At 35.1% G+C, this 26224-nt stretch overlaps 1 protein-coding gene across 1 annotated transcript in view; it reads left to right on the forward strand.

Annotated features, from left to right (window-relative positions):
• The window catches only part of LOC106715832 (transcription factor Sox-12), a 66782-nt gene extending 48202 nt beyond the window's left edge, over positions 1–18580 (forward strand). The window contains exon 2 of the mRNA XM_014509187.2: positions 17771–18580. Coding sequence (XP_014364673.1) covers positions 17771–18523 — 753 coding nt within the window. The 3' untranslated portion in view covers positions 18524–18580. The remainder of the gene's footprint in view (positions 1–17770) is intronic.
• Positions 18581–26224: the final 7644 nt, after the last annotated feature.

A 26224-nucleotide genomic window follows, 5' to 3' on the forward strand; every position in this document is an offset into this window, starting at 1 on the left:
GTATCAACGGTATTACTTATTGCGGTGAGGAGAGAAATTGTTCAAAGCAATACCTTTTTGGACTTAATTTAAAATTTTATGCATCACGAGTTTATTGTTCTTGTCATATGTGGAACAACTAAAATAACTTACTTATTTCGATCTTCTTCTAAATTTGTTACTATAAAATACCTTAAAATTATTTTGTTAATATTTATTAAGTTTTGAGTTACTATGATTAAGTACTAGTTAAACTAATATAAAATCACAAGATATATAAAAAAAATTCAGTTAGTCGAAAACAATTAAAAAATTGCCTTCTTCCATACGCAATAAGTTCAAGGTTGCAGTCAAAAGTTTTTACGTACGCTTAAGTTCTCTGGAGTGTTAAATATATTCTTTTGCTTGTCGATACCATCATGTTTTTTACCTCGCTGTAGGCTGCGGCTGTTATTAGGAGATTCAATCTCTGTGCCGTGTACTCTTATGTAAATAACTTCACGTTTTTTTCTTCTTTAACACGCCTCTTTATCGTACAGTAATAGCCTTGATTTCATAATTAACAGTGTGAAATCGTAATACGAGTAATTTAGGTTTTAAATGTACACCGTTTAAATACATTCATTTACATATGTTTCAGATAATTTAAGTCCGGTTAAATGTCTTTTTAATACTGTACTTCAAGATATTGTGATAACTTTATAACATTATCATTGATTGATATATAACATATAGTTCATAGATCTCTCTATTCTAGGAATATATTTTAAATGAATACTCTTCAGTTAGAAAATGTAATAAGTCGTAAGTTAGAGTTTACAGGAGGAGCACCTTTTGGAAAGTTTCATATTAAGAGAACGGCGTCAAGCGACGGCGGCGTTGCTTGCTTGTGGTCTTGAAGAAATTCTTTGACTTTGTAATAAAATAAAAAAGTGTCAGACAGCGCGCAAACTTCGCCGCTCGCGACATCGACGCGGCGGGAATTTACGAGACTTCCCCTCTCTGTCTGTGAGATGAGCTCAACATTTTTAGCTTAAATTTAATATTTCATACGCCGGATAGGGACTAACTTATTGATACAGCTGTAAAGAAGGCAAGGTTCTGCGAGAATTAATTCGTATCTCGAACGTTCTGCACTTCATTGGGGAGAGTAGTTCTACATATTTTCAAGCATTGTTTGTTATCAACTTATTTTAGGTAACTTTATGTTTAACTTCAAACTTTCGTGGTTTTTACTTATATAATGTTCGTAAGAAACGGGATTCTTACCACGATTAGGCTGTTTGAGCTGTCAACCCGTGAACATGGCGCATGCAACTGTGCCGAAATATCGGGAGCTCAAACAGCCTAATCGTGGTAAGAATCCCGTTTCTTACGAACATTAAACTTTATGTTTTTTTGCTTTTAAGTTATGTGAGGCTCATTTAGTTCAAAATAATTCATAAATCTTTAATTTCAGACAAATAGCTTTATTAAGTTATAATTTTTGGCAGCTTCATTTCAGTTCAATCAAGTTTAAAAATCGAGTAGAAAATGCTCTTTGAAAATTGTTTGATTTGGAAAATAACATTTCATCTTGGCCTTTTTTCGACCATACATTTCGTTTGTAAAGTTGTTAGCTTTCAGTTCGGGCGGCGAAGTTTCCTTCGGTCGTGTTGTTTCCAACTTTTTTTTGCTCTATCTTTTTCCACAGAGTTTTATAGTCATCGTCGAGCGATCGCCTTATTTTCTTTCTTGTAACGCAACGGTAACTTGCTATTATTTCGCGGAACTTTTCGAATTTGCTTCCTTAAGATATTACTTCGCCCGTTCGTTTGTTTAAAAAAAAATTGTTTATTTACGTTTAGTGTAACATTGCCTTTTTTTTAAATGTTCAAATTATACTTGCAAACGAATCTTATCATTTATTTTAATATTGTTGTAATAGTTAAGGCTACAGAGTAGAAGTTTTTCACATCTACATATAAAGTATGATAATGGTTATACTGTTAAAATGTCTTATCGGGCAAATGTTCTGTGTAGTGGCAGACAAGCGAGCAAGCGAGCGTGTTTACACAGACCATCCAGACGGTGGGATCAACAGTCTCACTATGTTTTATGAGGTAGAAAATGTTAAAATGTTAACAGTTTTGTGTATGATGAAAGGCAATTGTAGTGCGCGTGTTCGCACAATTTACAGACGTTTTGCGAAACAAATAAAGTATTACGAACTAAATAATTCAGCTATTTGTTAGGAAACATAGGAAATATAATATAAACAAGTAAATGGACAAACACGAACACAAAGAGAGGGATCGCATTTGGGCAAACAGAGTTGTTTAAGATGAAATAACGGGCGCGGTCACGTCTCGGATAGTGTTTTCTGCATTTACATTTAGATGCAGTTGCGGATTTACGTGTGCAATTCAACCTGTTAGCTGCATTATGCATAGTCGCGCTGTTTCCTAACGCCTAGAGTTAATCTTAAAGCCACCACTACAGTACAAGTTTCTCTGACTGTACTAACTACAGATGTACTAACTTGAGCACTTACATTTGACATGAAGAGATATGTGAACACTTAAAAAATTGGAATTTGATTGTAAATCTAGTCTTCTTTTTATAGCAATCGATGGATTGAGGATCAAATATCAAGTTTTTTGAATATCTGTACATTTCAATGGATAAAATTATTAATATAATTAATTTCCATGTTATATTCGAGAACATTCGGTGCGTTAAACTCTTGCTGATATTTATTCAGTTATTTGATGTTAAAGTCATAAACCTCACAAACGTTTTCAAAACGGAAGCATATAAAATAATTTAATTTTGTTGAAGTTTTATTATTTGACTTTTATTACTGATTGATAGCCCTCCGGCAGAGAGCGTGTATGTGTGCGAGATTGGAAATAATTTTACAACTATTTTTAGCCGACTTCAAAAAGAAGGAGGTTATCAATTCGACTGTATTTTTTTTTTTTTTTTTTTTTTTTATGTGTGTTACCGCGAAACTCGGCCCCTGGTGGTCCGATTTTGATAAAAATTATTTTAATCGAAAGGAAGTGCTTGCAGGTGGGTCCCATTTTTTTGTTTTTTTTTTTAAATACTAGAAGACTAGTAGATTTTGAATATAGCTTCAAAATTTGTTGCGGAAATTAGGGACATTTTTGCTTTCAGCGCTTACGTAGGCTAAACTATAGGACCTACATAAAAATGATGTATGGCGAATTGTAGCTCTTTAGATGTGCTAAATAAAAGTCCGCGATAGCATATATCTATCTTTTATAGTTTTCTCACAATAACCATTTTTTTCTTTAGAAACATTAATTAAATTCATGCCCTATTTCCGACGCTATTATTCAAGTTCAGTATTAACCCTTATGTAAATAAATATGTTCATTATCAAGAGAATTTAATGTAGATTATATTTGCAATTGAAACTATATCATTCTGTCTAATAGTTTAGGAGATATCGTAAGAATAAAATTACGCGGAAACGAAAAATGCTACATCGCGTTACAATGAATAGCACAAATTTGCTTTCTGGGCTTACGAAGGTCAAACTATATGACCTACATTAAAATGATGTATCGAGTAATTATAGATCCTTAAATTTGCTAAATAAAAGTCTCAGGTGGCATATATCTATCATCTATGGATGTCTCACAAAAACCATGTTATTATGAACAAACTTCGATTAAATTGCACACGAAAAACAGCGTCGTAAGCTTACGGCGCTATTATATTATATTCGATATGAATCCTTATCCAAATAAATATGTTTGATGGCTAGAGTATTAAATGCAGATTACATTAGCCTTTAAACTATGTAATTCTGATCAATAGTTTGGAAGATATTAAATTATTAAAAACTACGCGCATTCGAAAAATGCTAGTGCGGCGCGCGGCTGGACAAAATTAAAGGCACGCTACGATGTATTAGTTCGTTAATTTTCAATTTGTATACCGATTTTGATAATTATTTCATTGTTTAAAGGATAAGTGGTTATCTGGTGTATTCTAAATTAGTTTTTGAATTGAAGTACACACATATTAAATAGGAAAGTCCTTTTCTTTATTTGTCTTATTTATGTCCTTATACGTATTAAGGAAATTTGTAATTAAACTTCAAATTCACTAAAAATTGAGAAATAAAACAAACATTTTAAGAAAAAAAAATAGCCGACTTCAAAACAAAAAAAACTATCTCAAACAAAATGCGCTCAAAAGTTACTTAAAAAAAAAACAATTTCAAACAAAATGCACTCAAAAGTAACGTAAAAAAACAATTTCAAACAAAATGCACTCAAAAGTAACGTAAAAAAACAATTTCAAACAAAATTCACTCAAAAACAAACATAAAAAAAACAATTTCAAACAAAATGCATTCAAAAGTACCATAAAAACAATCTCAAACAAAATACACTAAAAAGAAACAAAATAATGTCATGAAAACTTCTTTCTTTCTTTCTTCTCTCTTTCAAAAACCCTCTAAACTCTAAAGAAAGTTCTCTTCTTTCTTGTAACATGTCTATATTGTATAATTATTGTTATTTTGGAGTCGGTTTCGGCCTAAGTAGGGACATAAACGTAAGTATGTCTAATACATCTCAAATATAAAATGTCACCTATTTACTTCGGCCGACACCGACTGCGAAATAACAATAATTATACAATATAGACATGTTACAAGAAAGAAGAGAACTTTCTTTAGAGTTTAGAGGGTTTTTGAAAGAGAGAAGAAAGAAAGAAAGAAGTTTTCATGACATTATTTTGTTTCTTTTTAGTGTATTTTGTTTGAGATTGTTTTTATGGTACTTTTGAATGCATTTTGTTTGAAATTGTTTTTTTTATGTTTGTTTTTGAGTGAATTTTGTTTGAAATTGTTTTTTTACGTTACTTTTGAGTGCATTTTGTTTGAAATTGTTTTTTTTTTAATAAATACACAAAGTAAAATCTACGAAGCGCACTAAATGACTTTTAGAGGTGGTCGGACTCATAAAAATGAGTCCCCAGACAGACTGTATACTCTTACATAGTCATAAATTGAAGCTCAAAGTTACATCGATACAACCTTTGGTCCGATCCCATTCGGATATCTTCTAGATGTCAAAGCATTCGATTGTAAAGAAGCGTACATTTCGTAATATTCAGGATACATAATAAAAGTTGATGCGATTGAATTTTGTCTACATTTAAGTCATAGAGTTAAAGAACTAAAGACATCTAAAGAGTTTTATTTCTTGATACAAAACTTGTTATTGTCCTAATAAATATACATAAAAGTATGTTCTATGTTTTTGCTTATTGTTTAACGTTATCATTTGTGCAAGTCAAGTCGTAAGATTGATCTATGCAACGCGGTACAAGATTCAATAAACATTGTGTGGTGGGGCATAAAAAACCACCTATCTGTACCCCGCACACATCCAAATGCTACGTGATCTGTGAACTGAACGTTTAGCACGGAATATCGTTTTATACCTAATTGTCCATTGACTCTTAGAAGCCAATATTGAAGTCCTAGATAAAACAATTTTAGAAATGATGTGCCCTTTACCAAATATATTAATACTTACATAGCATTGTTATGTATGAGGTACTTCTATTAGATGAATTCTAAGTCAAAGTTTAAAATCCGACTCGAAGGATCTAAATGTGAATTTAGGAATATATTTCTTATAAGACTATTCTGAGTTAATTATAAGCTGTTTTGAAAGTGAAGTTTAATTAAATTTATACCAAATAAAAATCAATTCCAAAAAGGAAAAAAATTCGGTATTCTGGTTGTTTGATCTATGTCAACCTTCAAGCCGCCGCCGCCGCCGCCGCCGCCGCGGGCCGCTCTCGCACACATTACGATGCAGGAAGCCGCAGCTCCAGCATTCAATTTATCTTCCAAAATCATAAATTTCACAGTAATGATACTTTGCATCCGATACACTTGGAATTATTCATTATTATTCCATTTATTTCTATATTTGTTTACATTTTGTACTTAGAAAAATTCGGACTGTTATTAAATAATTGCAAATTGTCAACTTCTTGTTTTTTGAACGTTCTCAAATGTTTTCAAACGATTCTCGATAGTAGATCATATAAAATGTAAAGTTAATTTCCATAAAAATCACCTGTTGATTATCAGCTGCTTTCTGCAGGTGCCCGGATTTGACACTACTAGAATCTTAAATTAGCACTCGAATATACTATAATATCCTTGGACACTTCTCAGATGTTTTTTCAACTTTAAGTTACTGGGAGTAAGCATGTTTTAAGCATTTAAGTATACATTTAACTTCGAATTAAATTCCTTATTTACACTGTTCCAGTTATTATCATAAACAGGTAACATTTTCTGAATGCTTTCAACTTTAATATCAAATCGGTTCACTTTGGATATCGCAAGTTGCGCAGAGCACAATTTTACCTAACGATACAGCGGCTGTTGGCCGGCGAAAGGCGTCTAAGATCTGGTTAATATTAAGTTTCACCTCCAGTTAAGTGGTTAATAATCGATAATTGTCGCGTCTCGAGTTCTGTTCCTGTACGTTTCTAACTTGACCCAGTGCCTTGAGAACTGGATTATCTGCGTAATGTACCGACTATTTAATTATAAACGAGGAGCTGCGCCGCTGTGGGAACTAACTATTTACATTCTCGATTTATGCGAAATGCAAGTAAAATCAAGACATTTTATGAAGACTAAATACATAAAAATAACACATCAGTATTTAAGTATCAACTGTAGTTGTGTATGTTTATTTATAATTTTATTTCTAGCTTTGAACACGTTTGTTAACAACAAAAATATATTTAAAATCTGAGATTGTTCGTTCTTTTCTATCACAAAATCCTATATATAAAATTATTAACTAATAAAACTGAAATATATTTTACTAAAGACTTCCAATTTCTCTCACTCTATTCTTCTATTTCTCTCAAATCTATCTATATATATAAAAGAAAGTCGTGTTAGTTACACTATTTATAACTCAAGAACGGCTGAATCGATTTGACTGAAAATTGGTGGGCAGGTAGCTTAGAACCAGGAAACGGACATAGGGTAATTTTTACCCCGTTTTCTATTTTTTTATTGCGCGCAGACGGAGTCGTGGGTAAAAGCTAGTTATAAATAAACAAGAAACTAGTGTGTTTTAATCGTATTTTGAACATCAAAGTGTCAAGTTGAACTATATGCTGATGGTTGATTACCTTCGTATACAGTAGTGAGCATAAACCGGGGGCTTAGTTCACCCTGCGGGGTCTCATATCCCGTCAACTGAAGCTGTCTGTAACTGCCTATTGAATTAATTCTACCCCCATTCGGCTCTATCTGCCCCCGGCCTTATCAGGTACACTATAAATATGTCAATACTGCGCGCCCCGCTCTGACTACTCAAATGAACATCGCTTTGTGAACCTCAATGATATGTGAATTGTTGCCACATCATTTTAGACTTATGTTTTATCACATTATCCACTTGATATGATATTTAAAATGCTCACTTAGTTATGATTTAGACTTCAAAGTAATCAGAAAGACAAAAATATAGTAAACTAATCTTAACTAACTTAATCGTTAGATGAAAAATCTATACGTAGATTAGCAATATTTCAATTTCCTAGATATTTTAGTAATAACTAAATAATATTTCACAATAAATCATTTATATCGATGATCTCAAAAGTTAACGTGATCTTGAAACAAATATTCCAACTGTTAGACATGATCTATTATAAATTTATTCTCGAAATGCGCGTGAGAAACATTTTATAAAACGTTGCATTTCAAATGAAAACAGTTCAAATCTTGCTGGTTCTATTCAAATTAGAAGCTTTTAAAGAAATTGGCGCGAGACCTCGCCTCGAATCAAAGGCAAGTACGATTTCGCGCTAGGCCGATGTTTTTTTTTTCTTCTTTTTTGGCAAAGACATGACTGGGAGCTAGCTCAGTGGCTCCACGGGCGTAGCCTCGTAACTTTTGGCTCTATTTCAAACTTAAAACGCCTCAGAAAAAGCAAAAGATGAAGACAGCCAACATATCAAGAGCAACGTGACGAACGCTTTGCGGTCATGTAACATCGTCAGGAAATGCCTTTCTATTTTTTGTTTTTATATTTTCTTTGTTGATCTACAACCCGCCTATTTTATATATTTTTCACCATTCTCTTTATGCCAATTTTATTCCACTAAAGGACATTTTAAAAATACTAATTCTGTTCTGTGCATCATTAGAGAGAAAGGTGCAATAATTTTTCAATAGTAAGGATAAAGCAATACCGTATTACGAAGCTAGCAAGTCGATGTCGGTACTACGTAAATAATCCCAGCCCCGGGCGGTCCCTTTATAATATAAATCAAGTCGAATTTCTTAATGGCAACTACGTATTAATAAAATTGCCCAACACTGGAATTGCTTTCACTGTAGAAATAACAATCATTAGTTAGGAAAGAGAAGCGTCTCGTGTCATTAACCCGAATCGATTTGAAGTGAGGGAACTAATACAAGAATTTGATAAAAGGTTTTTTTTTATTTAAATAAATATAAGAGCGAAAAGTTACTCCATTTTTAAGATGAAAAGTAACATAATGATAAGATAACCAAAATACGAAAATTAAGAATGAAAAAAAAACAAACACTGGCTGAAATAAAAATTAAGTTAATGAGAAAATAAAGTGGTTTTAATAATGCCGAATCAGTTATTTTTGCAACGTCACATTTAGTATTTTTTGCGGTAAATTACATCGATGTCCGTGGTATATGATGATTTGCTGATTAACGTATCAGAAACATAATGCTGAATTATCTCGACATATTTTGACATTAATTAGAGCAACAATGGTCGCCGGAGGGTACGAGTACCAACAGACAAGTTACCAAGGTCAAACTAACGCTACAAGCCATATAATATGGTAGACAAAAATTATAAATATCATACTTTAGTATAACCGGGTTCTCTATATATGATATTATTGTAAGTACAGTAAGCAAAAAAAGTGTAGCAAAAAATAGTTAGTACCACTATTTTCACAACATAATTTCTTAATTTGGAGTTATCACTCCGAAAGTTTTTAATAAAGAAGTTAATTGAATGAACACAAAAGTGTAGGATTTATTCATTAACCTATCCAGAGTCAAATAAACTATTAATTATAGCAATATTTATAACAGAATAAAACTTTTAAACCTCGTTAGCAGCTGTTTTTTTTTTGCTATCCATCCATAAACTGTGTAATCATTGCGAGAAGTAATAAAGTCGGATTTATATTTTTTGTTAGAGTCAGGCCACAAATAATGTGCCGGCGGTAACTCAACACTGCAGTAGGTGAAATGAAGGTCCCGTAGGCGCGTTCGTAAAACACGATTTGCTCATGTTTTGCAGCTTAACAAAAAGCAAAATGCCTTTGTGGCACAGTGCACGACTTTAACGCTTTCAGACATCTTACCTTATTGATTGTAAGTTTACACTGTAGAAAAACATTTATAGAAACAAAGACAATACCATGTTTTATTACATATATATCGGGAGTAAAATTTCACCATTGCTCTTACGTGCTTATTTTGTTTTTTCGTATTTTACTTGAAATAAAATCCAGCCAGTATTATTTAAAGTTCCATCAAAGTTTTGTTAGTTGGCTTCATTTCAACTTTTCATTGCAAATGTGATTTTTTAAGAAAAATAAAATTTAAACGCCTAGAATTTTGCTAAATGTGTTTGATAATACCTTATCTAGTATATTTAAAACTATATTATATTCTGAAAGTCGAATGTAATCTATATAAATAATCAATAACTTATTAGACGTATGTGAACTCATTATTAAATAATTACTTATTCAAGTTACAATTAGTGGATTGTCGAATACATTATTGACCTACTTTAAAAACGATATCGGCAAATTAACACATGTTGGTGAACAGCTGTCGGGAAGTGATTATAAACAGACTTGCATACATTATTAATATTGTTATATTTTAAATCGTTTAAGTTATTTGTGCAACATACATTTATGACTTACTGACCCACTGAGTCTTAATTTAAAGTTTACCTAAACCGTCCCTTAGTGTAGCTAATCCACACTAAGAGGTGTCCTTGGAACCGACGTGACTTCTCTGAGAGGTGGTGAGACAAGAAATTACTTAAAATCAACATTGCATAAGTTAGATATAGTACGAATATCTGTCAACAAATTCCCCCAACCTATAAAGTTTTACCGGATTTCATTTCCCCCAACCTTTGACATTAATATAGCGAACAAAGCGTACCCAGCAAAACATTTACATGTGCTTGGAAATTCGACACGTGTCCCGGCAGTCACGAGCGCCGCGGGCACACGGGGACCTCCGCTAAAGATCCGTCAATTTGACCCCTTTCCTCCATAATCGTCTATTCATATGGACACGCGCCGTGAATTCAAACTAGCTGTGACCTACATCACGCGTGGTCCGATCTAAGATTATCTGTACACGTACCTACACGACGATGTGACTTTCAACTTGGTATGATATGATACGTGTGCATTCTACCCACACTAAATATTATATGAAACAACAAAGATAAGAATGGCCGTTTTCCAGTATCGGATGTCGTGTTGTTATTGAGTTAGACATAAAGTGAGGTATATTGTACCCTAATCTCAATACGTATTGCGTACTATATTTATAACGTCACCAGTTCAAAGACAGGCTTTCTGACTTGTATTAAAATAAAATACACGAGAGTATTCCTTAACTATATGTCTTATAATTTGAAGGGATGCACAAAGTTTATCATAAGCAACTTTCAACTGCACATCTAGAGTCGCGTCTACTGTGAGACGTTCTCATTCATGCTGCGCGTGACAGTTCAATTTTCATATGTTTAGGCCACACAACTTGTTCTTAAGATGATCCCTCTCTTTATTCTAACTCGGGTTCTGTTTTATTTTCAACTGTTGTTATTTCAGAAATCTTGACTTATTTAAATTTCAAATCAACATTAGATCAAATTTTATAGTCATTTGATGTCACTTCTTATGTTATTCAGTGCAACAGTTAGTTCGTTGTCAAGAAAAATGTCTGGTAGACTTGATATTGTAATGTGATTAAGATGATTTGATACTTTGTTCAAACTTGACTGCTTAGTTAAACAAAATTATGTAAATCAACATCTCATTATTGTACAACAAAGGGGCGAGATGTGCGATCTATGCGGTTGCTATGGTAACAGTGAGTAGTATGACAAGTCGGGGAGTTTCATTAGCCACTCGTGCCCCGGCCGGAATTGGCGCAGACATTTGCAACACGAAACTTTGTCTATATTAATGTCAGCGCTAATAACTACGTATCCGATGGATCAAACGTTTATTGGATATTATTCAATATTCAAATGCTAATGGGAATTGTGTTTTGTTTTATTGTGTTTTTGTTATAAATATCTATTTATTTTGATCTAACCGTTTAGAAACGATATTGACAGGTTAGGTGCCAATCACGTATTCTTTCCCTGAGTGTCATAGGGATATAGTATCATTTATAGAAAAACTAGCTGCGCCCGCGACTCCGTCCGCGCGCATTTAAAATGAAAAATAGATGTTGGCCGATTCTCAGACCTACTGAATATGCTCACTAAATTTCATGAGAATCAGTCGAGCCGTTTCGAGGGAGTACGGTGACGAAAACTGTGACACGAGAATTTTATATATTAGATTATAAATTATAAATTAACAAACACGCGAGTAGTTTATGATAATGATTAAAGACGAGGAAACCCTCAGTCCATACACAATCGTATACAAATGTATGTCGATATGCATGGCTCTGTTTACCAATTTGGCGTCACCATATATAGCACACCAGTATTATTGTTTCAATGTACAAACAGCAACATTACAACGTATCAATCATTTCAAAGGATTTTGCGCTTTAAAATACAACACTTTAAAGCATACATTCCGCTGTAGTTTAAATTTATTTATGTAAAATTGTTTCGTACCAGTAGCATATTAACACTATTTTATATAAACATTTAAGCTGGCTTCTGCGGTTTAACATTACACTCCATACTTCCCTTTTTTGGTTTAGATAATGAACATTGAACCTTTCATATTAAACAATCAAATATAAGTACTCAATCAATTAATAATACTACGGGTCTAAATATATTAAGCAAGTAAGTACTTTGTAATAAACATATTAAAAAGAACCCTTTATATAAGATCAGTAAAAAAGTAAAGAAAAAAATCAAAGAAACTATGTTTTAATTCAGTAAAGCTATAGAAAGTTAAGTCACAGCATTTTTGTTACCAAAAATCTTCGAAGAAAATTGTAAGCCGCCATCAGGCACCCTCGTTTTCGTATAACAACAGAAAATTCAATCGGCATCCTTTATTGAAAATAAACCGTTTGTGAATTTCAATGTAGGCGAGCAAAGCCGCCGACTGATTTATTACCTCAAACGAATAAAAAGCCTCAAAGCAAAAGGCAGTACGTGATGTTACACATTACATTATAACAATCCTTGGCCCGCATGTAACGCTCTATGATTCCAAAGGTGAACTGCGAAAGTTTTATTGTAGCAAAAAAGTAATATGTTTCTTTGAAATTATATAAAGCACGTTCAATGCAACGAATTTTATAATTGATTCTGTAGTAAAAAGTTACTAGTTTCTTGTATCATTTAACTGTTTAAGTGAAGACCTTGTTTCAAATATAAATTTCAAATGAACAAATAATATAGTATATAATTTTCAAATCTAATGTTAAGTTAAAAGAGTTTAGTTTTCTATGCAAATTAAATTATCAACTAGAAGCAGTAAATATTGGCCAACGTTGAAGTAGTGTTCGATCCCAAGGGAATCGGACAATGATTAGATCTAGGACCATAAGTCAACAATAGTAGGTATGATTATCTATTGAAGTACATTCCGTAACCCTGAGCGTTACGAAACTTGATGGATGGCTGCGACGCCCACCGCATTGACTGCGAGCCGTTCAACTCAAATAATAATTGCTTCGCTACAGCGTATTCAAATTCATTCTGATTCGCTGTCATTTCTGACTTTTGGATTGACAAAAAGCCTTGCTCAAAACTCACAACGCTGTGCGATTTATCACTCACAATTTGTTTTGACTATATCTATGTCGATGATGATAATTTTCTGATAATTTAAGATTATCTCAGCTTCTAAAGTACAGAGTAATTTACATTAACTATGTAATTTAATATTAACATACTTTACCATATGTAATGTGTACAGATTAGTTATTACACATTACTGTAAAGACTTACTCTATTAAATAAACATAATGCCTACTATAAACGTAATTAGCTAGATTTCAAAACGTTCAGTTTATAATAAAATGTAAAATAAACCTTCGTGAGTGTCCCTTGAGTTAATAATTGCGCGTTACGAGTTGATATGTCCCTACTGCGTCGTTCGAGAATCCTTGACTTATAAGCAATTTATATTCTCTTCCTTATACAGCGATAGCCCGCAGCCTTTTCTCTAGACGCCCTACTTAACATATATCGTCAACACTAGCGGCTCGAGCTCCGACTGCGACAGACATTTAAATTTAAAACAATCCAAGACCTCTCGATATCTTCTTCTCTATTTAGAGACTAGCTTTTTCCTCGACGCGAGCGGTCTGTTTCTTTGTGTTTGCTCTCTACAATCGTTCTTTTGTTTCACTTCAGCAATGTAACTGTCAACTTATAAAATGAAAGACGACTTCTTTTCAGCGAGGTCATTTCAACATAAAATGTAGTAGTATTAAGTATTTTGCGGTGTCGGGAAATTTTATTCAAAGACAATTCGAAGTTTGCAAGTTCATTTACGTAGCGTTGTAAGTTTTGAATAAACATCGCTAGACAAAAGCGACTGTTTAAATATTCAGTGAGTTTATATCTTTATAAAAGTCTGCAGCACGCCGGCTCTGGATGCTTTTCATATTTAACACAGTAATAATTCCAGCAAACTCGACGATTCCAAGTTAATAAAGCGCAAGATGTCGTCGATTCTTTATTCTGAAACGAACGAACCAATTGCTTCGGTAATAAGGCTCCGTGTTAATAAAAGGATCGGTGAAGCGCGAACCCTCTCCCCCACCTCCCACTCCTCTATCTATCGTTTTCTATTTTTACATTTTAAACAAATTAAATATCACAATAAGACTTTTTCTGTGGATTTTAATTTACATTTCTATATTTAGAGTATTATATTTATTAGTAATTTTCATTGGCTTTTATTTAACACACAAAAAAGTAATCCGCGTATCAACAAAATAAAGTCATCAATTCAAATCAGAAGTTTATTTAATTCAGTTCAGTGAAACAGTAACAATAATATCTAGTCGTCCGTGCAGTTTGCGTATCTTCAGAAAGTTTCATTTCGACTATTATAAGTCATTATCAGGGAACACAAAAGGCCTCATCTGGCGGGGCGTCATTACAATGAGGCCCGGCCTAATCGCCGTCCCTGGGGCCCTTTGTTCTGGTCTAAAGGACTTGGGATTGTCTAACATCTTCATTAATATTTTCTCGTGCCCTTTAACGTAGATCTCATAATGTGTTAAAATCCCCCCTCTCTAAAGTGCTTAAGCCTTTGATGGAGAGTATCAAATTTTGTATGACTACTGCGGCGTTTATGCCTTCTCCTTGTGGAATTGATTCCACTTTTAACCCTTTCTCGATCAGTATTTAAATCGATTCTGCTTTAATTGTACTATAAGTACTACTAAAATTTCAAAATAATAATATTAACAAATAGGCCTCAAGAAGGCGATGTCAAAAATATTATCGAAGGAATCGACTTCGAGACCGGTTGTCTACATGAGCTAAAACCAGTTCCCTCGAAGGAAGTCGTTATTAATCATCTTATAAGAGCCTTATCGCGTCTCTGACCTCCATTCGGTTTGCGAAAACTCCGGAATTGAATAAACGTGCTATTTAAATACGCGGAAACTTCAACTGCGTGTTTTCGAGCTTGATAATCGTAAATTCATTTATTAATTTGTTCGATGTTGGCATTTTCGTTTTGTTAAAAACAATCGGCGAGCGATTATGGGCAATGCACGGCTGTGATTTAATGAACTTCTGTGTTCATGATTTATGCGGACTTTTCCTACCTTAAACAACAACTCTATGAATATTATCGTCTTGGTTTTTTTTATATATGGAACAGATTAATTGCTTGTTATGTATCCAAGTATGTGATTTTATCATTGATTACCTACTTGTTTCATTCCTTATTGAATTGTACTAAATTAAATCACCAAGGGTCATATCGAGTTGCTTCTTATAGTACTGGTAGAATCTAAAAATGGAGTAAATTTAATTTAGTTCCATAACAGACAAGTATAATATCGACTTTAAAAGGAAGTGAACTAGTCAATTATAATAACAACCTTTCAAATACGTATACCTAAATCATATAACAGTTTTATGACGGAACAAGCCAACCAATGTCCATATGCAGAGCAAATATAGTCTACATACATCGATCATACAAGTCTTCCTGACATAAAAAGCGAAAGACACGAGATACGATAAGAGGTAAAAAAAGTAGAGAGGCCGTGATCCTGGGGCTAGGTATGGCTTAGCAACCTTCTATTTGGTTGTATCTAGTCTGTATGAGGGCCACGTAGCCGCGCCGCTGCAAGGGCGACCACTTCGCTTCCTGAACATGACGGATAACTGAGATCGTGCACTCGTATGTCCACGTCGCCCCTTAAACGACGGACCTTTTTATTTACAACAAGTTTGATTTATTAATACACGTTATTAGTCTTGGGATTAGAACAAGGGATCGAAAAAGAATTCGAAATTTGAATTAAATTAAATTAAGTTAATCTTGTGCTCGCTATGTTTTAAAACAAAACAAGCTTTGTAATTTATCTAGTATAGTAGAAATTGCAAATTTTTGGATACTGCATAGAATTTTCTATATAGTTGTTATCTAATATGACCGTTACTGGTAATCAGCAAGGATTTCATTATCTTATTTATAGAAGGATTAAAGTGTTAAGAGTTGTGTTGTGAGTACACACTTTAAAGCGATGCCATCAAACATATTGAAGTGTTTTCCGCGCAGTACAAATGATTTTATAATCAATCTTAATATTATGAAAATGGTAAAAACATCACAAACAATTATCAATATAGTTGTACAATTTGAAGTTTTGTGGATTACATTTGTATAATACGGACTAGGTTTCTTTGATTACTTTTTAAAACGCGAACACTCTATGTTTCTACTCTATGTATTACAGAAAGTTCGTATAAATTTTTTTTTGGATGTTTTAAACTCCAAATTTTTATTCCTTTCCCTCGTAACTATTTCATCCTACACATTTGTTTCTACAAGTTTACTCTCACTTTGTTCTCCTTAGCTGTTTTAATACGTCGTCTGTTCGCAAAGAGATCAACGCGTCTGTCTGAGACGTATTTGTGAAACAAACATTAAGCAGTTTCATGATCGTTTTGTCAGATTTATACTAATTAAACAAGTTTTGTTTCGCTCACTCTAACGTTTTAAGCAAAATTGTACTAAGACAAACGTTACTAATGGTATAAATAAACTATTTAAGTTTGTAAATATTAAAACTGAGTATATTTTAACATTATAATTAATGTGAATGAAATTAATAAAAATGGCACGTGTATTAACAACCATTAGCCTCATATTGTCCTTGAAACAGAAATGTAGGTTGATGATAATATTGTGAAGCAAAGTATTCCGCATGACCAATATGTTCGTATCACACAATTAGTAATAATAATTTTCGCGTCAGCCGGGCTACCTTTTAGTGGTGAAGCAAAAAACGGTCTACCTCTATTCGGTTCACCTTGAGCGCAGGCCGGAGCGAGCTCCGAACTTGATTTAGTCGCCGACTGACAAACCCTTTTTTTGTACTGAATATAAATAAGATGAACAAAAAAAGACGAGTTGGTGTTTTTTTCCCTCTCTCCGTTACCAGCGGGACGTAGTTTAGCGAAAGTAAGATTTGAATAATAAAAGAGATATTCGCTTATGTTCTCATGGTGCGGTGTTACTTTTATACGTCCTCGGAGGATTTCAAGATAGGGAGATAAACTTTTTCCTTAGAGATGCCTCGAAGTACGCTAGACAAATACGAATACGGGCGCTGTCCGTTCGACGTTAGAAGTAACATAAAATGAACGTTTCGATGCGCGCGTCCTTAGCACTTCCTACACGATTTGATAATAACTTCCTCCGTCCTTTACTATCCTCGTTCGTCAATGTTTACATCGTACATCCGATACGGAAGCGGCTAGCCGCGTCGCCGTACTCGACTGCGGCGCGAGTGCGGCGCGAATGCGGGGCAAGTGCGACTCGTTGCGTCGTGGTGCCTTACCACATCCCTAAAAATATAATTAAAATCAGGTCGCCCATCTCTCCGCTATCGCGCACTAAGCCGACCATCACTAGCTCCATTACTTATTCCGACGCCGAGAGCGACGTAAAGTTTTCCGCTGTCGATCTATTAGAATATATTATGATTTCGACTTGTTTGTAATAATAATAATAATAATTCCTATGATAACAATATCATTAATAGTAAGGACGCAGACTTAATGGTGCAACGTCATGCATACTAATTCGCCACGAGCGGCTCTCCGGCGCGCTCGGCGGATCGGACATGCCTGAAATAATAATTACGCTCGCCACAATTAAACAGATAACGCTGATTTTCGGACTGGAATATCGTTCCGATTTATAGTTTAACCTAAATTGACGATCCGTAGAGCCGTTTTCCGTTTGGAATCGTGACTTTAACTAACGAACGATATTTCTTTTGTTGCAGACGAAGAAGAACAACCCTAATCACATAAAGAGGCCGATGAATGCGTTCATGGTGTGGTCGCAAATCGAGCGCAGAAAAATATGCGAGCAGACACCTGACATGCACAACGCCGAGATCTCGAAGAACCTGGGCCGCCTGTGGAAGACGCTTAACGACGAAGCGCGGCAGCCTTTCATCGACGAGGCGGAGCGTCTGCGACAGCTGCATATGCGCGAGTACCCCGACTACAAGTACCGACCTCGCAAGAAGACCGGAAAGCCTGCGCAACGCACCGGCGCCGTCACCAAGCAGAAGCGCAAGCAGCGCGCCGACTCCAACAACAACCGGGGAAGCGGCCGGCGGCGTCCGAGGCCTGCGCCCGCAGCGCCAGCCGTGCTTAGCGTGCCCGGTCTGCCCGGTCCGCCCGGCCTTCCCGGTCTGCCAGTCGAGACGCCAGCGCCACCGCCGCTACCCGCCTCGCCCGCATGCGCGCCCGACTCGCCTGAGTCCGCGTGCTTCTACGACGACAGCACTCGGCGCGAGCAAGCCGACCTGACGGACCTGTACTCGATCACGGACCTGCTGCCGCTGCCGGCGGACTGCGAGGTGGACCTGGACGCGCTCACGACCGACATGGAATCGTTCGAGACAGCGTCCTCGTCGTCGGGCTCGCACTTCGAGTTCTCGTGCACGCCCGACGTGTCGGACATGTTGAGTGAGATCGGCGTGGCGGGCGATTGGGTGGACCACACGTTCTCCTCGTACCTGACGTAATGCCGGCGCGGTGCCGGGCGCGCTGCCGGGCGCGGCCGCCACTCCCCTGATCTCATTGCCGAGCCGCTGCACGGGGCCGCACGGGGCAGCACGGGCCGCTCCGCGCACGCTCGCCGCCCGCTCGTCACCCGCTCGCCGCCCGCCTAGAGAGTGCCTACATCCAAAATCACGTGTCGACTTTTGGATTTAATGTACAAAGTTATTTAATAAGGTTCGAGGGTGAAATTTTATAGTTTCGTCGACCGGTCGCCGGCGACCGCATTCTTCCTCGGTTCCCTTGTTTTCTCAATTAGTGTTTGTAGAGCGCCGCGACACGAGTGTGCCGAGGACGAGAAGCGAAGAGTTTTCTTTTATACATAGGCTGTGAGTTAATTCTTTTTACGGTGTTGCTTTCGTTGAATTACGTTCGACACGAACACGATCGGTTCGATTTCCGAAGGGCACGTCTCGGACGCATCTCAGTAAACTATCCGTCTCATCTGTCCGTCGCCGGCCGCCCGGCCCAGTCGAGTCTCGACCCGCGCCCCGCGCCCTTTTCTCTACGTGTACATTACTCGACTTGGCTTCTAAACACTTCGTTTGCAACTCTGCAGTCGTCTTATCATTTTATATTTACTTTAAGGAAGATTTTATGTTCTGAAATAATAGATGAAATATGTATCATTCGACAAATAGAAAAATAAGACTAGGTTATAGTCAAGTTTGCCTTGCGTTCTATTAACTGTACGTAAGTTCACTTTATACTTTGATGCACACATAGTAGATAGTACATTTATAATTTCCTTTTCGGAAGCTAATCGGTATGTCATTGAAAGAATTTGGGAGTGTGGATATTTCGAGTAGGCACATTGGAGTGAGCGTAGGGACGCCGAGCGTGGTTTCCCGGCCCGCGCCCGCAGTGCTGCTGCTTGTCGTTCCCGGCGCGGTGCCCGCGGGGCCCCTCTCGGTGTAGCCTTCGCAGGTGTTTCGATTTGATATGTCTTGCTATTTGTACGTTAGTTCGTTTAAGGTAAGGTTATCTTCGATCGGTGATAAGGTATGATCTTCTGGCGTCGTATCCACGTACAGTGACGGCCCATCAGTATGCGAAGGGACACTGTTAAATTCCTCTAATTTTTTCAAGCTTACTTCGACGAGAACGTCTGTGGGATGATACATATCAAAGAGGGGAGCTGATGTATCGCGGGACGGTGGTAAAAGTAAAGTTATGAACAAAACACTAGTTCTATTTCACTCAAATGTTTTGCTGTTTCAAACTCTGTGATTTACTTTATGGATTTCTAAATTGTAAGGTTCTAGTGGAGACTGATATCGCATAGATTAGTTTTAGCTGCGCTAGCTTCTCTAACTTTTTTAATTTTTAGAACTGGGCATAATTTTAAAGAAGGAAAACAATAATGTAACTATTTTTGATAATTTGCTTTGCTGTGGAAGTCGGGCGTCCGTTCGACGAATTAGTCTGTACTTTAATAAAACTTTTTATGAATAAAAGTAGTTAGTTGCATGCTCACGAGTCCGTCTGTCGGCGAATGTTGTACTTAATGTTGTGGCGTTTGCTGGCCCGGCCTCCACAGCGCGGCACCGCTAAATTGTATAAGAAATTCGCGAAATCTGTCAATTCCATGTAACTTTGTCAGTTAGAGGGGTAATGTTACCTCGGTCACTTTAAGATATGCTAAGAAACCTTCTTAATATACTGTCTCAGATAACAAAGTCCCAATATTTGTAAATATTCTGTGTCCCTAAATGATAGTACATGTATGGGATCCGTTGTGCTCTAATCGATAAAGAAGAAAAATGCTTTACTTATATTATTATATTCTTATAAATATATTATGTAAAAACTTCATGTAATTCTTAGTAAGTGTCTATGGAAATCCAATTATTTTTAAAGTAATACGCAAAATGCGCGTTATCTTTACATAAATGTATGCAACCGTAAGTAAATATTGTCTTGTGTCGTAGAGCGATATACCTACTTCATATACATGTATTATAATTAAATTAAAAAAAAATATTGTGCCTAATAAATAACTCGGAACTCTTCATGATGTGTATATTTTAGCGATGCTCAAGATATCTTTATAAGCGAGTAGTGGTTATAATAGATGCTGTTGAACTCTGTAATGTTATATTTAAGGTCTCTTCGGAAGCCAGACTTGCATTTCATATTGATTTCTGTTCGCGGCTCGACATGTGCGCTGCGCTTTGTCATACGACCGCTGACGACTAATGACGGAACTTTTGTACGCGGAGGTAATTGCTCCAGCTGGAGCCCTCAACGCCGCAGCTCACATGTCGCAAGCCGCACGCAATTCTACTTCTTATTACCATCGCTTAGGACAAGAAGTCGCGCACGCACAACCCACTACATCTACCTCCTGCCGGCCTCGAACTCACGTTTCCTTTGCATCGACAGATGGTATCATAACTTGTGTTCTCGTAACCAAATTACCTCCGTTGATTCCGTGAAGAGATCTCTTTATTCTGGTATTGACGGCCGCCATTTCTTTGCTTCGACTTCTACTCCCCCTTGTTTTCAAACTTCGACCTATTCACGTTTCGCTTTTCTGTTAGCGACAACTTTCGCTTTATATACATGTTTAGAGTTTGTCCTCTTCCGTTCGCAGTCCTTTATCTAAGTATTGTAAGTTCAGCTTTCACTGAGTCGATTCATCGAGTAAAAGCAATATATTTAAATAGTAACACGAACGCTCAAATTTTGTAGTTTGTATATTTCTATTGTATATTAATATGATACAGTTCGAATGCTTTAAGATGAAACCGTTAATTGTTTTTGTAAATTGATAAATAATTAGAGCCGTGGTATTTGAACACAGATGTGGTAAATTGTGTGTTCAATTTTTATCGGTGGAAAGAAGAAAATATGACAAACCCCGAATACATTTAGCACAACATCGAATTTAATGTCGGAATTTAGCGCTTCTTGTTGTGGTTCTTCAATAATGTTTGGAATTATCAGGGTTTTGATATTTTGTGTTAAATATTAGATTGTATAAAGTCCCATTTGAAAAATAATTAAAAAAATGTTATTGAATGCCTTTCTCGGTATAAACCGATGTCCCGCGAAGTTAAATCTTTTGTGCTTCAATCACAGGCTTTGTTCCTTCGTAGCCTTCTTGTAAAGTTTTCATTGAAATTGTCGTATTGTTTTTAATGTAAATAAGTATTGAAAACTGTTAATATAAATGAAAGTCAAAATAAAGCGATACTGTGACAAAAAATTAGAGGGTAATATAAACGTCTCAAAGAAAGTAAATATCATAGAAGACGTGGTAGTTATTGTAGGGTATAATGTATGTATTTAGTAGATATAATATGATATAAAGAAAAATGTTATCTATCAGTGTAATCAGCTCTAACTCAAATATTTGACAATTGATTCGTTTTAGGTTTTTTTTTTAAATAAAACAAATCAATTGTTAGACAAACTTGTGGTCTCAACATTTTGAGTCTCGACGGATATATTTTACCTTATTTAAAAATACAGTGTGCAATTTAAAATATAATTGAAATTTAATGTTGCCGTGAGTTTCCACTTTTAAATACCCGTGGGCCTAACATGAATATTTGCGACAAGCTCCTTCGTATCTTCATCGTCAATTATTTTGAAAGTTAATATGACGTTTTTGGTGTACTTTACAACCGATTTTAAATACTAATTTTGTCGACGACGCTACGATGACGCTTGTCAAAAATATACGTTCTAATCCAACAGGATATTAACATCTTGATAACTATGTTTATTGTTCTGATAATTGTTTCTGATATATGTTTTGGGTAGTGCAAACTCACGATTAAGATCACATAAACAGCATTTGACAAAAGCTTTCTAAATCGCTTCTCCTACAAGTAGTTCAACATTCTCGGATTAAAACATTATCAATTAAAATGTATAAAACATATATATGCGTAGTATAAGTTTTATAAATACGATTCAATTGAGAAAAAAAAAACTGTTAGTGATTGATTCACAGAACTGAAAAGTTAAAAATATTCTTGTTATGTTATTTGAAAAAAAAAAAAGATTTTTGAACGTAATTATACCTGTATAATATGTATGTATTTGTTAATTTAATCGTTAAGCTGTTTATCGTAGGCTCTATAATTATTTTCCTTTACACATCAAATATTGTTTTACGGCTATGGCACATATAAATTGTGTTTAATTAATTGTAATTAACTGTGTCTAATTGGTGTCTATAAGATTAAACAATAATTAAGCATTTTATTGTACGTTGGAAACAACTTGTAGATGATATTTTAGAGATGTGGTATAATAAAGTCTTTGTTGAAGTAGCTGTCTCGTTGATATTTATTGGTATAATGATAAAGTTAATAATAATTATAAAACAAAGGAAAACTTCGCACAATCAGAATCAAGGAACTAACATAGGCGTAACAATAATATTTAATAATAATAATAATATTAGCGACGAAAGTTTAAACATTACAATAATAAATTCTTTGAAAGTAATTTTAAATTCTTTTACATTTTTCTTTAAATATTTTTGTCAATTCAGTTAATGTAAAAAAAAGGAAAATATTCTGCGTCTTAATATCTATTATTATTATTTTACAAAAATTCCAATACATTTTGTTGAATCAATTTACAATTTAATTCACGATTATATTTTTGCAGTTTTTTAAAGTTTGAAATTTACAAGTTATTCGTTTATTTTAATTTGTAAATATGCTTTATTTGATCAAGTTTTCTAGGAACAAAAAAAAATAATAATGGTCCATTAAAATTATCAAGTAATTTTAAGGTTATACGAGTAGTGGCACAATGCAAACGAATTCCTACATTCGAAGCTAATAAAACAAGGCTTTAACGAGTATACAAGGATTTGGACTGAAGTCATTTCTGTCAACAAAATGCACTCGTTGGTTTCCTTTTTTGTAAATAACTTGGTGATAAACTTCATAAGGCCACATCATATGTGTTTTGTTTCACACAACGACCGTGTGTTCCGAGCAATTCTAGTCTTTTGTAACATTTTTTGGGTCGAATTTAGACAAATTCAGTTTGTCGTACTCTCTTCTCTCCGTCTATTTTGAATAGAGCTGTCTCACTTCGTACGCGTTTACAATTAGTAGTGGCCTTGCATCAATGATACCTGATTTTTAATTAGTGTTTTTTTTTTTCAATTTATACCAAAAACTAATGAAGCTCTTAAATACCGTTACCGATGGATCTCTTTTAAGTAGCTCTAAACAGTTGTTCTGATTTTCGGCTTACCAAATAGCGTGGGCGGAGGCGCCCGACCCTAGCGCCCCAAGCGATCCGTTCTAAAAACATTGTACATATTAGAAGAACAGATTTGTTTTAAGCGAAATGAATACAACGCACGGTTCTTTTGAACGAATGAAAAAAAAAATGTTACCCTTTACTGGGTTTATTTTATTATAATCTATTGTCCTGCAATAGTTTATTTTGTAAGTATAAGTTTGTCGTGGCGTCGTTAGCCGCGCCGCAGTCGACGCGATGGCGTCCCCACGTCCGTTGTATAAATTATAAATTAACCTTTTAAGTAACTGCATATAATGTACGTAGTGTTTTAAACTGTTAAGTATGGAATAACGATACTGTAGTTATGGATTTAAGATGAACGTGTAAATTTTGTATCGTAATTTGTTTCAATAATGAATATATATTAATATTATATATGGTAAAAATAAATCATCCAGTTTATAAAAAATAACCTGATTTTTTATTATCCTTTCCATATCCTATACAATATTTTACTCATTAAAAATAACCTTTATATTATGCAAATTGACTCATTTAAAAAATAGTTATATTAGATTTGAGTTCGTAAGTACATACGACACACAAAAGTATATTTGTAGATATAAAAATACAATATAAATAGCGTTCCTACTTCACTTAATATTTCATTAAGTAATCCTTAATGTTAGATGAAAAAATAACCTTGTTTCAAACAGCAGACAAACACTAGAGCAATTCTATTAATTAAAAGTAAGTAAGTATTATAAAATAAACGCTCAACGAAACTTCATCATCAGCAGAAATATAAGCTACTAGAAGAACTAATGAATCCGTACACTTCCAAAATAATTTATTCCAAGATCACCCATCGTTTAAGTATAAAAAATTTACAACCCCTAATTATCTAAAGCCTTAGAACGTATAAAATTTGAGTGCAAACATAAAATTCGAGGACAGTAGAAATTATGAGTGGCAAAATATGATGCTATCATCAAAACGGAGTAATGAAACGCCTAATATAAGGAAGGGCATATAAAATTAAAGCAATAAATTTGAATAATAGTCGAGGCGGGTTCGCTGGGGGCACTCAAAATCTTATTTGTGAATTTGCTTAATTAAACGATCTTTAGAAGGTCGTCATAGGTATTGCCACTCGCTTTTGGAATGTAAAAGACCCAAAAAACATTTGAATACGTAGAAAATATGCTTTACAATTCAAACATTATTACTAACAACGCGTTACACTTCGATAATGCAGTAATATCTATCTTATATATATATAAAAGAAAGTCGTGTTAGTTACACTATTTATAACTCAAGAACGGCTGAATCTATTTGACTGAAAATTGGTGAACAGGTAGCTTAGAACCAGGAAACGGACATAGAATAATTTTTACCCCGTTTTCTATTTTTTATTCCGCGCGGACGGAGTCGCGGGTAAAAGTTAGTCTTATATATGCAAAAGAAAGTCGTGTTAGTTACACTATTTATAACTCAATATCGGTCCAACTGATTTAGCTGAAAATTGATGGGGAGGTAGCTTAAAACTAGGAGACGGACATAGGAACTTTTTTATCTTGTGTGCATTTTTTTTACTCCGCGCGGACGAAGTCGCGTGTAAAAGCTAGTTTAATATAAATTACATTATCTTCACGTATACTGGTTTTCTGGCAAATCTTCATGAGTCTAAATAAATAATGAAGATGTTTATCTAATTAAGTACAGGTTTGTGGTCGCACACCTTATGTGTTACTTATGTACTCGTATATACACTTATGTTCTGATGTCGAACCTTCGTTACATCCAGTAGGTAAATAGATCTGTCAGATAAGTTAAGGTCAGGATGAATTACTGATATAGCATATTAATGATGTTCTAATGTTAGGTAAGTATAAAAAAAAGATCTTTAAATATATAAGCATTTTAAATTACAAATTATTATTTAAAAACAATGTATTTTTGACATCTTTTATAACATAAATGTGAAAATATTTGAAAAAATTAATTCCATAAAAAGGTGTAAAGGAAAGGCTACTTTTTCTTTTATTAATCCTTAACACGTTCACTGCGGATCAGGCCCAGATCGACCTGCCGCGGAATTTCAGCTGGTGCGGACGAAGAAAACTATGTCCCTCTCACTGGTGCGGTACGATTATCTCATAAAAAATCACGGCAGGCCTTTATCGGCCTACCACGCACTGATGGTGAAAAATATCAACTCGGTGCGGCAGGGGTCAATCGCGGCCCGCCGTCCCAACAGGCGGTTGGCGACCCGATACCGCACGGAGCGCCCCGCTTTGCTAGTTAGTGTTGAGCCATCTCACTGAACGTCGGCGTCGCGTTTTTTCTTTTCGTAAAATTAACGACGCACGATGGCAGGAAACAAAAGAAAAATACAAATTTTGGAAAATAAACTAATTTGCGAGGCAGACAAAAGTGATAGTGAC

This window comes from Papilio machaon, chromosome 16 (assembly GCF_912999745.1).
Source record: "Papilio machaon chromosome 16, ilPapMach1.1, whole genome shotgun sequence".
In the NCBI taxonomy this organism is placed as follows: domain Eukaryota; kingdom Metazoa; phylum Arthropoda; class Insecta; order Lepidoptera; family Papilionidae; genus Papilio; species Papilio machaon.